General features: G+C 35.1%; 1 protein-coding gene across 2 annotated transcripts in view; it reads left to right on the top strand.

Moving 5' to 3' along the window:
• Positions 1–13,516, top strand: part of ATP8A1 (ATPase phospholipid transporting 8A1) — a 121,814-nt gene that overhangs the window by 18,661 nt on the left and 89,637 nt on the right. For both annotated transcript variants that reach the window (XM_063310654.1, XM_063310655.1), the window contains exons 2-5: positions 5,572–5,686; positions 6,475–6,574; positions 8,940–9,038; positions 13,222–13,267. In XM_063310654.1, the coding sequence (XP_063166724.1) occupies positions 5,572–5,686; positions 6,475–6,574; positions 8,940–9,038; positions 13,222–13,267 (360 nt within the window). The remainder of the gene's footprint in view (positions 1–5,571; positions 5,687–6,474; positions 6,575–8,939; positions 9,039–13,221; positions 13,268–13,516) is intronic.

Below are 13,516 nucleotides of genomic sequence, written 5' to 3'. Positions count from 1 at the left end.
GATTCTAGTTAGCTACCAGGTGTAATTCATGGTGCTGGGTGTAATCTTTTAAACCTTACATGGCTAAGTGACTACTTTTTGCATCTGGAATCTACTCCAGAAAGATCTGGATGAGAGGGCTTGCTAAGGGTCCTGCTATTCAAGGAGAGTCATCTTCAGGGACCCTGGATTTGAGACTTCTTGCATTCTCCTTAGGGCCCAGGAAGGTCATGCTCCCCCTATATAGTGGTGTGTCAGGTTGATTGTCAACTTATACAGGTAGTCCTCATTTAGCTACCAAAATTGGGACCTGCAACTTGGCTGTTAAATAGAAGGGTAGCTAAGTGAAACTGCAAATGTGCTTATGATCTTACTTCAACTTTCCTTTGCTTTACAGACCTGCAAAGATCATAAATGCGAGGATTGGTCATAAAGTTACTTTTTTATCACTGTCATAACTGAACAGTTGCTAAATGCGACAGTCACTAAAGAAGGACTGCATGCACAGGTAGTCCTCATTTAGCAACCACAATTGGGACTTGCAACTGTGCTAAGTGACAGTTAAGTGGAAAATCAGGTTACTGTGCTTCCAATTTTACTTCAGATTTCCTTTTTCCCCACTCCCCCAGCCTTTGGAATGCTCACCCTGATGCTGGGATAATTAGCAAGAAGGCAGTTAATGTTTGTATTTACATTCCTTAGAGAGGAAGGGATTAGAGTAAGGCACCGAATGGGGAATACACATCGAAAGGAATGTGCTAACACAGACTGTTTGCTTAGCTCACTGGCAGCTCCTAGCCTTTTAGGAGGCAAACAAAAGCCAAAGTTAAAGTTTTGTCAGTTACAGGCAGCAGCTGTGAGAGCTAGCTAATTAAGGTCACAGAACTGAGCTGCTTAATTTGCAGTTAGCGCCTTTTGGGAAAGCGCTATGCTGCAGAGAAGAGCAGCTCAGGAAGAAATTGCTTGTTTAAGCAATCTCTCTCTCTGAGGTGGGAGAGAAAAAAACGGGTCAAGCAAAGGACAATGTGTACTCACTGACTGTAGTGGTGAACACATGGCCAGGATAGAGAGATGCTGCAAAGATTATAAATGCACGCCTTGGTTGCAAAGTAATTTTTTCAGCACCATTGTAACTTTGAACGATCACTGCATGAGCCAGTCGGTGAGCAAGGTCTACCTGTAACTGTATTGATTTTTGTTTTTAATCTTATACTGTAAATTTCTCAAGAAATAGAGGGACATATTAGTTGTAGAAATGAAATAATACATACGTACACTGTTATATGGGATAGTATTTTTTTTTAAAAAAATACTGCTTTGGAAAATCTTTTATTTTTAAAAAATAAATTTTAAGTATAATGAATAATAAAATATACTTACAACTAAAGGTTGTAATTAGCTTTAAGAATTACAGTGTAATTGAATTCTGACTTCTGGTGGGGGACTGACAACTTGAGACACGTGTCCGTGATCCCAGCAGTAGACTGGGCAGCGGGACCTTTTTTGGGGCTCAGGCAGGTCTCCTTATAGCCCAGAAGTGTTCTCCAGATTAAGAAGAACCCCAGAAATCACCCCATCTGTTCTCCAGACAGCTGGACACGGCCAGAAGACCGCAAAGTAGCCTTTCGCAATTGACTGGTCAGCTAGCAGCCAGGAGGCGGGGATGCCATCTTTTCCTGAGCCATGCTGAAGCCTCAAACGGACTCAAAAGCTGCCCACCCCAATTCTAAAACACATTTTTTTTCTTTTTATTTGTTATTAAGGAGAGGCTTTTTGCAACAAAGAAATGCGGAACCTCTTGGTGATTTTCATTACTTTTGGAAGTTATTTATTTGTTAATTTGGCTTTTTTTAATATATTTTCTTTCTCTTCTTTTTAAATTGTATTGTTGGATTTAAAGACTTTTGCTTGTTTACTGTTATCTTTTCAAAGTTTGAAGGACTGCAAAAGAATTAAATTGAATTTGCGGATCTGAGCTTTGATCTGCTTTTGCTGAGTGAGAACGGCTTTGTTTCTTCTCACTCTCTCACCTTCATTTTCATGTCTAATCAACACAGCTTTTTGCCTAATATCCTGAGGCCATAATGTTCTGTGGTGGATATGGAAGGTTTTAAAGATATCTTTAAGGAGTTTTACCTTAAGGTTACTCATACTCTGGAGCACCTTTTAGAACTTGGGGAAACTAAAGGCTACCAACAAACTGAAAAGAAGGAAAATGACTAGGGTGAAAGTTATTGTGAGAATAATGTGCCTTTCAAAGAAGAAAATGAGGAGTAATGTCCCAAAGCCAAAAAGTGAAGGGAAGATGATTTGCCTCTGGAATGTCAATTTTGAAGAAGTAAAAGCTTTAGGTGTAAAGGGAATGGAAATGGCTGCATTCTTGGAATATCAAGACCAAAGACAAGGTTTAAGTAAGCCTCAAGGGATGGAAGGACTTTGAAGATGAGTTGGACTTTGCAAGGAGAAAGCCCTGTGTGTAACACTGAGATATGTAAATTCCTTAATTCATTTTGAAGTGGGTTAACTGTTTTATTGTTTTTATTAGGACGGTCTCTTAAAGATTTAGACATATGTTTTTTGGGGGGGACAATGAATTAATTTTGGGTAAAAGGATATTAATAAGGTTATTGTTTAAATATGTAATGGTGGAGATATAATGTTTAACTATATAAATGCTTTAGTTAGGAGTAAAATTGTAATGAATATGAATATTTGATTATCAATTCATTATCAAATGAATATTCAGTTATCAGTCTATGGGGGAAAATTATGTTATAAAAATGTTTCTTTTATATATTCATCTGGAGGGAAAAATAGTTTGTTTTAGAGAAATGTTATATTAAGAATGGAAATGTTTTATAGAAGCAATGTTTGTTCCAGTTTAAATTAGAGTAAGAGATTGATATTGAGTTATCTATATCTTTGTTATTGAAAGTTGGAAGTCAGTATGTATGTAGTAGGGTTTTTGTGTGTGTGTATTTTCACACTTTTTAATTCTTTTTTTCTTGCAGTTTATTTCATTTCTTGTAGTTTTTATATATTTAAAAATTTTAATAAAGCTTTAATTAAAAAAAAGAATTACAATGTAATTGTCATTTCTTGCAATATTCTACGGAATTGTAATAAAATAGTTATAGATGACTCAGTAAAAATAATTTCTGAATAAGTCTATGAATTTGAATGAATGGATAATAAATGTTTTAAAATGGTGCTGGGCAAGCATGCGCTGAGGAAAGTGGTTAATTAGGTAATGGCTTACAACAGTGGTGGAGAGATGCATTGAAGAAGAGTAGAAAATGAATGACATTGGGATTGGGGAGCAGAGAGTGGATGAGACCACAGAGTGCTGCGATAGATCACTGGAATTGAAAAGGAAAAGTGGAAGCTGACAGTTCAGCCATGGCTGAAGAATCAAAGATTTGGAGAATGGAGGAGGGAGAAGATGGTTGCAGAGAGGAAGAAAATTGAGAAGGAATAGTTTCAACTGGAAAGTCAGACCTACAGGAAGCAGATTAGGTGTATGATGGTTCTGGGTGGTGGTGAAGACCCCAAAACCTGTGTTTGGAGTGAAAGAGAAGAGAAAGGAGAATGGAAGGAGGCCTCAGACCAAAGAGGGAGACTTTGGATGATTGGAATGAACTTTTCATAAGAGGTGACCCAGAGATGATGATGCTCAAACTGGGCAGAAAAACCAGGTGGCAGGCTAACAGCTGCATGTCCTGGGAAAGCAGTGGACAAAGTATAGATCAAGGGCAATGGTTTTGGGGGTTCCTTGTAGTCAGTGGTTTTGGGAGGCACAATGATTGTAGCTTTACAACTGAGGCCAGAGACCAGAACTTTGGGCTGGATGCCTAGTTATTCATCAGTGTGGGCACCAGAAGCATGAATATAAGGCCCGTCAATGCTAAGAGGTCTTGTTGGGAGGCCTCAGATAACTTCTTGAGACCATACATTTGGCTTCACTTTGTGTATGATGATGATTTTCAGTTTTATACCATCATCCTGGGCCAGGCTGAAGTCTTGGCCTGGTATTTGGAAGCTGGACAAACCTGTATGAGACAAAACAAAGCTGAAGTTTAATCCTAACAAAACAGAGTTCTATTTTCCCAACAGCTACACTAGCTGGTTTTCTCTCTGCTCCATTTATAACCTTGGATGGGATAGCACTGTCCCCTGAAGGGGCAGGACTGTGACTCAAGTGTTCTAGACTCAGGACTACTATTGGATAAAGAGGTGGAGGCCACAAATGTGGAAGCCTTCACCCAACTTTGGTTGGTGCTCCAGCTGTAGCTCTTTTCTGAAGCAAGAGGACCTGGTGACAGTAACACAAGGTCTCATCACCATCAAGATAGACCAGGCTTTCTCAACTTTTTGACCTCGGAGGAACCCTTAAAATATTTTTCAGCCCTCAGGGAACCCCTGCACATTCAGGCTCAAATATAGGCCACAAGTTACAAAACTATTGTATTTGTTTCATGGGTAGGCCTGTATATATGCATTGACCGTGTTCTTAAACTGAAAATAAAGGATGAAACTTAACTCTTTAATGTGAAGTTGCCAGAATTTGAAATAATTTTTTAAATAAATTGTAATCTCCCAGGGAACACCTAGTGACTTCTCACCTAGGGTTCCACGGAACCTGGTTTGGGAAACCCTGAGATAGACTGTTGCAATGTGATCTACATGGGATTGTCTTTGAAGGCTACCTGGAAACCACAGTTGGTGTAATATGCAACTGTCTACGTGCCGGCAGGCAAGAGCAGTTACAGTATAGCCATGTGACAACTATACAGGCTCTCAGCAGATTCCTGAGTACATCCGAAGTGTTAGTTTTAACTTTTAAGTGCATTGCTTCTAGGTAGGTGGGTGTTGCTTTTCCAGGTAGAACCAATCAATTCAGCATGGTCATTGCAGTTGAAAATGTTGAATATCACTGATTCACAACAGATGAGATTAATGGCTCAGGGGCAGTGTTTGTCTTTGGTGGTCTCAACCCTGTGGAATAGTCTTCCTGGCATCTTTTTGCTCAACAGTTGTGACTTAGGTGTTCTACAAGACTTGAGAACTAATATTGGTGGCTGTCCGTAACTAAAATTATTGACACTGTTTTCATTTTAATTATTTTAGTTATCTTGGCATTTATTTTTGGTTTTAACTGCACATTATTTGTTGCGTTTTACTACTGTAAACTTCTATGAGTTGCAAGATTCCATCATATAAAACTTTAACAAACACTGGCCAGAGCATACTAAGATTGGAACAGACTATAAATATTGTAAAATAAATAAAAAACATTGGAAGTACATAAAATGAAATTTCTTTCTAATCAAAATATTCAGTTTAAATACTTTTAGCAACTGGAAAAGCTATCTTAACATGTCAGTAATGGAGTGGGGAAAGATAAAGAATCTAATCATCCTAAATAGGAATTAGAAGAATTAATTTTATCAATACAAACAGTACTACAGTATGTACAAAGCATTGTTTTTTATATCTCTCACTACTTATGTTTAAAAATAGTTTTTCCATTTAAATAAACACAGTATTTAAATGTACGTATTGAATACATAATAAGTTTCTAATATTTTATAGGTTATGAGAAGACAGATGATGTTTCAGAGAAGACCTCATTAGCTGATCAAGAGGAAGTGAGAACTATATTTATCAATCAACCACAATTCTCTAAATTCTGTAGCAATCATGTCAGGTATTTGTAACTAACTTTTTGTATAATTAATATATTTTGATTCATAAGCAAAGCACTGTTGCGCCATTGCAGCATAAGCTCTGACCTGTGTGTGTGCTGTATCACTATGCACTTACTGACAGAGTGGCGCTTATAGCGCAAAGCTGCTGTAGTCATTTATGCCCCAAAACCTCACCCATGGATATCATTAATCTATTATAAGTTAATATTTACAATTCTACACTGTGATTATTATTACATAATTTATAGAAATAGTATTCTGTTTGGATTTTAGGAAAAATCTGGTAGGATTTGTAACATATTAAAAGGAGGAGTTTTTATTGTGGGTGAATGCTTGTAAAAAAAATAATTTGACAAATCTTTACAGTGTTTTAAATGTTATAATCTCTGACTTGTAAGAGGTTTCCGAGAGTTGGAGAAATAGTTTGGTATCCTTACATATTTTTAGGGCAAATCAAAAGAGCTTTTTTTTCTATTGTTTTCATTATCTGTTTGCTGTCCTATGGTAGTCTCATGGATTTTTGCAGCCCAGTTGTACTCCTCTTATATTTTGAACTGTGGCCCAGAAAAGTGAAACTGCAGAACAGTAGGAAACAAAAATGAATACTTAATATTTACTGGCAATTCTACAATTTTGTTTCTGAGTCTCTTAGAAGTTATAAGTATTTAGGCATATAAATATTGAATTAACCCTTAAAATACTCTCTGTATACAGTGCTGAGTTCTGATTACAAATATTACATATTTTTATCTCTTTCTCTTATGTTCTTTTAATTTCTGTCTCTTAGCACTGCAAAATACAACGTTATCACATTCCTACCAAGGTTCCTCTATTCCCAGTTCAGGAGAGCTGCTAATGCCTTTTTTCTTTTCATTGCATTGCTTCAGGTAAGAATGTGTACAAGTGCTCTGCTCCCTCCCTCCCTCCCCCCACCCCACCCTATAACATTTAATTGTTAGACATCACAAAATGATTTGTAATGTCCTAAATTGTTACAAGTTTGAATTATGTGATGTCCAAGTTCAGATAAAATATTGGAGCTTCCTAGGGAGTTAAATTTTAAACTAGGGAGATGTCTTTTTTTCCTAAACGTAGCTATATTTTCTAGCTTTACTTATGAAAAGATTCCTAAGAAGTACTTTGGATCCTGCAGAAGCATAGTACCTATCCACTATTAATTAAATTAGCCTGACATTTCCTGGGTTTCAGCATGAACCTGAGAAAAAATGCTTGAACAGTTGCATTTAATTTTAATGAGTTAATTCCTTTAAAGCATCTTTTTTTTTTCAGGCTCACTCAAAAATCTGAAAAAAAGTCACACCATTTTAATGATTAACAAAGAGATGCTGCAGTCATGTGAAGCCCAAAGCACTTCTTCCAAACCATTTTTGAAGAGTGTAAACTATTTTCTGAAACATATATTGCTGCACTAAATTTTAAACTGAAAGTTGTTTTACCAGTTGTACTTTTCCATGTATATGGATAGATACAATAAAGGATGGCTATAATGTAAACATTTTTATAGGAAAGACCAACTCCTAGTTTTTCTTATCTAAACTGTAGCTATCATATGAGTTTACCTCTCCTGACTGAACTTTGTCATTGGGCGTATATTTTGATTTCAGTGTTTTTATAGAACATAATATATCAAGTAAAACAACCGCTATGGGCTCAGTTAGAAAGTTGTTATATAACTCCTTTGATATCATGTCAGGGGCTTTTCTTCTGTTCTAACTCTATACTGCTAGATACTTAATGTATTTCCTGCATTAAAGGCTGTAAGACACATTTGGAGGATGATGGGATGAAGTATAACACATTTTCACATTACTTTTCAAATTTACATTCTGGGATAATCCCAGTTCCAAAATTGCAGGTAATTATTTTTAAAGTCATGGGCAAGTAGCAGTATCAATATTTTATATAGGCTTATTGCCAATCAAATTTTTAAACCATTTGAGTTGTGATTAAAGGAATTTGGATTACCTGAAATGGTAAACTGGCAGTCTATTCAATTAAACTTCTCTTGAGTTCACAGTTTGGTCCAGATGAATTAGCAGTGCCTAAAATTCCCATATTACTATCAGTATTGGAATGTATTTTGGGATTATTATAAATATGCATTGTTTTTAATAAACAGTTAATAAGTAGAACTGGGGTAGATAATAGTTATTTGCAAGAACTCTGGAATAAAGTATTGGAATATCCCATATTGAAAATTCAGTGGTTAAGAGACTTAAATAATATCAAGTATGTTTCTTATTAAGAAGACACTAGTTCAGCAAAAGATTCTTTTTCATGTTTACTGGACACCATAGACGTCCATGGGAAATCAATACTCAATAAACATCAATTAATTAAGCTTTATTATGATAATTGACCAATTTTAAAAAGAAGATAATTCTGAAATGGCAAATAAAAATTATAACAAAACTAATAATTATAAAATAGAAATGGTTAGAGTACAGTGTATTTTACAGATAACAAAGGAAACATTTAGCCACACATTGGTCGGACAACAATAACTTGAAACTTGCAAGAAGTTTCTCAGCCCTGTGAGGTAGACCAGACTGAGAAACAGATACTGTGTAGACCTAAAGCTACTTTTAATAAACCACCATAGTAACAGAATCTTGCAAGTCAGAATGTGCTTCCCTTCCTCCCTCCCTCTTTTATCTTCATGTGAATTGGGGAGGGGGGGATGTCTGAGTCATTTCTGTGAACCACTTTCTTGGTCTGGACTCAACCTTCATTTATCTGATTATTGCCTTGGCAACAGAGCTCCCCTCTGTCCTTCAAGGCCATCCTCTTATACTCACTACAATTATTCTATGTGGTCAAAGTTTAATGTTTTTGTTGTTATCTTTTTTCATTCTGTCTGTATTTTTCCTTTCCTTTCTTTTCTTTCTTTTTCTTTTATATATTAAAGCAATAAAATAAAGAATGAAGAATGACTAGGGTAATATATGTGTATATACAAGTTGTACATATCATCATATCAGGAAGAAGTCTAAAAGTAATGATGGGATAAGAAGAAAGAACTTTTAAATAATGGAAAGTTAGAGGAAAGAATAGTGGAATCCTAAGGTTTCCCATTTTGCTTCTTCATTCAAACTTTGTTACCTATTTGAGAAATTTAAAGAATTTAAAGCATTTAAAGAATTCTGCTGATATTCCATTTTGATTGAATATATTTTCACATAATCAGTGCTATTAATATTAAAATCAATTTTTCTTTTTCTTATTCTTTAGCAAATTCCAGATGTTTCTCCAACAGGACGATATACAACTTTGGTTCCTCTCTTATTTATTTTAGTTGTAGCAGCAGTTAAAGAAATAATAGAAGATATTGTAAGTAACAAAATATTTTCTTGGTAACTTTAAATTAGTACTTATTTCAAATAAGATATGCGGTTTAAATTTAAGTTTCATTAAAGAAGATTCATTAAATTAACTACATTTAATTTTAAACGAAGCCGGCTGGGTGACCTTGGGCCAGTCACTGTCTCTCAGCCCAACTCACATCACAGGGTTGTTGTTGTGGGGAAAATAGGAGGAGGAAGGAGTATTAGGTATATTCCCCACCTTGAGTTATTTATAAAAATAATAAAGGTGAGATAGTAAGTAAGTAAGTAAGTACATACGTACGTACGTAAATAAATAAATAAATAAATGTTAAAGTGACTTTTTATGCTGCCCCCACCAACAACATTTTGAAATATAGACCCAGCAAGCCATTCAGCTAAGTTTAGGCCACAGCTTAGAAAAACAGCTGGATCCCTGCCACAAATTTAATTACTGAGTTTATTACAGAGTTCTACTGGAAGTAGACTTATCCTACTGAAATAAATACAATAGGTGTTTTTAAATTGCCTACTTTGACTGACTTTGTATTTCACCAGTATATTTAGAATATTAGCTGCCTATCATTGTATTTTTATGAGAGGCATGAAAGAACATTAAACTTGTGAAAATACAATTTATTTAGATACCCATTAAGGTAGCTAATGTATTTAGTTAAATTGCTAGAATTTGTAATACATCATCTACAAACACATAATTATTTCTCCTATTTTTATCCTTTTAATTATTGAAGGCTTTTAATTCCAAGGACTGAGAGACGGCAACTAGTATTTGTAGTGTTAATAATGACACAACCTTTAATATCGTTTATTGCCTTTTTTGCTTTATTGACAAATAAGATTTAAAAAGTAAAAGATTATATTATATCTATATATAATCTTTGAATTCTTATCAAATTAGTAATATTTTTGCTTAAAAATAAAAATTTGTGATATTTTGTTGATTTCTAAAATGTGAAGTATGTATGTATATGTGTCTGTATGAGTGTGTGTGTGTGTATACATACATATATATATATATATATATACACACACACACACATACTGTATACACACACACACACACTATCCTGCTTTATTATCCTTTATCCATAAATTCTTAATTTCCAAATACAATCCATTCTTCATCTGTGTAGATTTCTTTTTGGTCCTGCTCATTTGATTTATAAATTCACCTCTTACTACTGTTTGTTCCCAACGCTTTTCTCTTTGAAAAGTTTTAAAGTTGTGTGCTTGATGATTTTTCACTTGCAAATTATATAGCAATCTGGAATTAAAACACCAAAACTGAGAGAATGGGCTGTCTTCATCCAAACTAAACCCGAAAATCACTGGAGCACAATCTGAAATATTTATTGATGCATTCAGTATTTCTGAAGCCCAGAAAATAATCTCTTATTGAATTAGACCAATACCTACCTGAATAATATGTTAAGCCTTTTGTTGATGGATATATAATTTCCTAAAGTCTCAGAGTCCCTCCTTTGGGATAATTTCCTAAAGTTCCCAGAGTCCCTCCTTTGGGGGGAGATGGGCAGTGATACAAATTAAATAAATAAATAAATAAATAAAGTCAATAACCTCATGCAGTTGCATCAAATTCTGCAATCTTTTAAATACTAATTTATTATTCATTTTATAACAATCAACCATCTGCTAATTTGCAAATCGCAGATGATCCTTTTATCATATACTCTTATAAAGTTATATCAGTTCTTTACACATCTATGTTTTTTTCTCTATTAGATCTTCATTAGGTTAGTTAAGACTCTGTTAATCTCTTGTAGTATAGAAATAGTCTCTTATGGTTGAAATAAAACTAATTTGAAAGGGAATCCTTATTTATATGGTATTCAGTGTTTTGATAATATCCTTATCAGAGACTTGAAGGCTTTTTTTCTTTGCAACGTAGTCGGACTTATATTTGAAATAAAAGCATTTTTTCTCTATCCCAATTAGGCACCTTTAGTTTACAGGCTTTTCACAAAATTACGTCTTTCATCCAATAATTTACAAATCTTACTATAACCCTTGGGTTTTGATCTGATTGAACCTAGGTGTAAATATTCTACAGGCACATTCTATACATCGTGTCTGAAAGTTTTAAATTTGGTAACTTGTCATGAAGCTTTGAGATAAGATACCCAATAAAAATCGTTTTTTTCTTCAGTGTCCTTAATTCCTCTAATTCTCAAACAATTTGTTTTATTCCAGTCCTGTACATTAGCCAAATCCAATATCAAACTCATTTCTCTTAGCAACATCATATGCTTTGCCAGCAGTTTAAGCAACCACAGAAACTTGAGAAGACAATTCTTTTAGTTTGTTACTAATTCGAACATATTTGCCAAGTCTTGCTGGATCATTTTAGCTCACTTGTTCCACACCACTTTAGTTATTTGCATTGCGTAATTAGATTTTCTATCAAGTCAATTTCACAGCTTCATCACATACAGTACTTGCTTTTCAGGTATTCCATCAGAACTCCATCACGTAAACTTCCTCCATAATTTCTTTTTCATTACTAGAGCTGGGGGGCTGCTTTTGGATCATCCATGCAAACCTTAATTATTCTGCCTTTGGGGGAATTACCTTTCTTAGGCATCTTTCAAAGTTACGACGGTGTAGAATGAGTGGTACTTGCAACCAGTACTTGAACTTCCGGCTATCCCAGCACCCCTGCAGTCACATGGTTGCAATCTGGGTGTCTGGAATTAGTGGTTGTTAACCAAGGGCTACCTGTATACTTGTATATAAGCTTATCCATAGAGAAGCTGACCCTCAAATTTTTAACCAAAATGCTGTGAAGAATGCGCCACCCTCAGATAACCTGACTCTTGAAATTTTTGGATGTTTTAATTTGCACAATTAGCTTATCTGTGGGTCATCCATGGACTATCCTTTTTTCATGGTATTTGGTTAAAAATTCAAGGGCCAGGTTATCTGTGGATGGGCTTATCTAAGCATATCTATGGGATATACGGATACTTTAAAAAAGTATTACTGTATGTACTCATGGATAAGCCCATCCGCAGATAAGCCAAACTCAATTTTTGGGGTGCATTTTGGCACCTGAAATTCTCAATTTATTCACAAGTATATATGGTATGTAAGGGACGCGGTGGCGCTGCGGGTTAAACCGCTGAGCTGTCAATCGGAAGGTCGGCGGTTCGAAACCGCGCGGCGGGGTGAGCTCCCGTTGCTCGTCCCAGCTTCTGCACACCAAGCAGTTCGAAAACATGCAAATGTGAGTAGATTAATTGGTACCGCTTCGGCGGGAAGGTAACGGCGTTCCGTGAGTCATGCTGGCCACATGACCCGGAAGTGTCTATGACAACGCCGGCTCCAAGGCTTTGAAACGGAGATGAGCACCGCCCCCTAGAGTCGGATACGACTGGACTTTACGTCAAGGGAAACCTTTACCTTTTATATATGGTATGTATGTATGTATTTATTTAACAAATTTATATGGCCGCCCAACACACACAGTGACTCTGGATGGCTTAAAGAAAAGAAAGGAGAAAGAAATGCAAATATTAATTTTCAGAAGCTACAAAAACATCCTGCCTGTGGAGCCTGATTATTTGTTTTGCTTGTTAAAATGAAACCATTTTATAAGATGCCGGGCTAAAAATATTTTCAAAATGCATTGATTACTAGGAGCATATTAAATGTTACTAATTTTGTACAACTGTTTCAATATTCCATGATCAGAACAAGGCATCCTCTGTTCCAGGATTTTGTCCTGAGTTTGGAACAAAAGATGGAACCCTTAGAGAACAATGGAAACCTGCCTTTGTTATATTGTGTTTTATTGTAAGACCACAATATATGTACAGCTATATGTAGTCACAATAGGCCAAGAGGATGATTTTTTTTTAAAAAATAAACATTTTGAACAAATCCCATAGCAAATCACAAAGCAGCAATTAAGAATGCTTTTTGCAGCCTGCCTGCATAATACAGTACTTTTTTAAAGTTCTGCTTGAGTTTGCATAAAATATAAGTCACAAAAAACTAACCAAATGCGGTATGTTGTGCACATGCATGCACTAGTTCTTTAACTTGGTTTGTTATACATATGAAGCTAGTCATAATTTCTTTTCATATATAAATTGCCTAATTTTTAATATTCCATAATACTAATGTAACATCTATGCAATTTGTTTCAGAAAAGACATAAAGCTGATAATGCTGTGAATAAAAAGGAAATACAAGGTAGGAAGTTTCATATATAACCATTTTTTAACTGTTCGGTGAGTAAAAATGAAGTCATATGAAGTTTTCTGAATCATGCTGTTTTTATAATTACTTTATCATAATTAACTCTGTTAATGCTTTGTCAGATACACACCAGGCTGACATCATTAAAAGGCTAGATGATTTGAGAGAATCTTTAATGACAACTTGTAAAACAGCCAAGCCACTAACGAATTTAGCTTTACTAACTATCCAGAACAATAACTC

Source organism: Candoia aspera, chromosome 8 (genome assembly GCF_035149785.1).
Source record: "Candoia aspera isolate rCanAsp1 chromosome 8, rCanAsp1.hap2, whole genome shotgun sequence".
NCBI classification, from domain to species: Eukaryota; Metazoa; Chordata; class Lepidosauria; order Squamata; family Boidae; genus Candoia; species Candoia aspera.
This window is presented reverse-complemented; position numbering and strand designations above follow the sequence as displayed.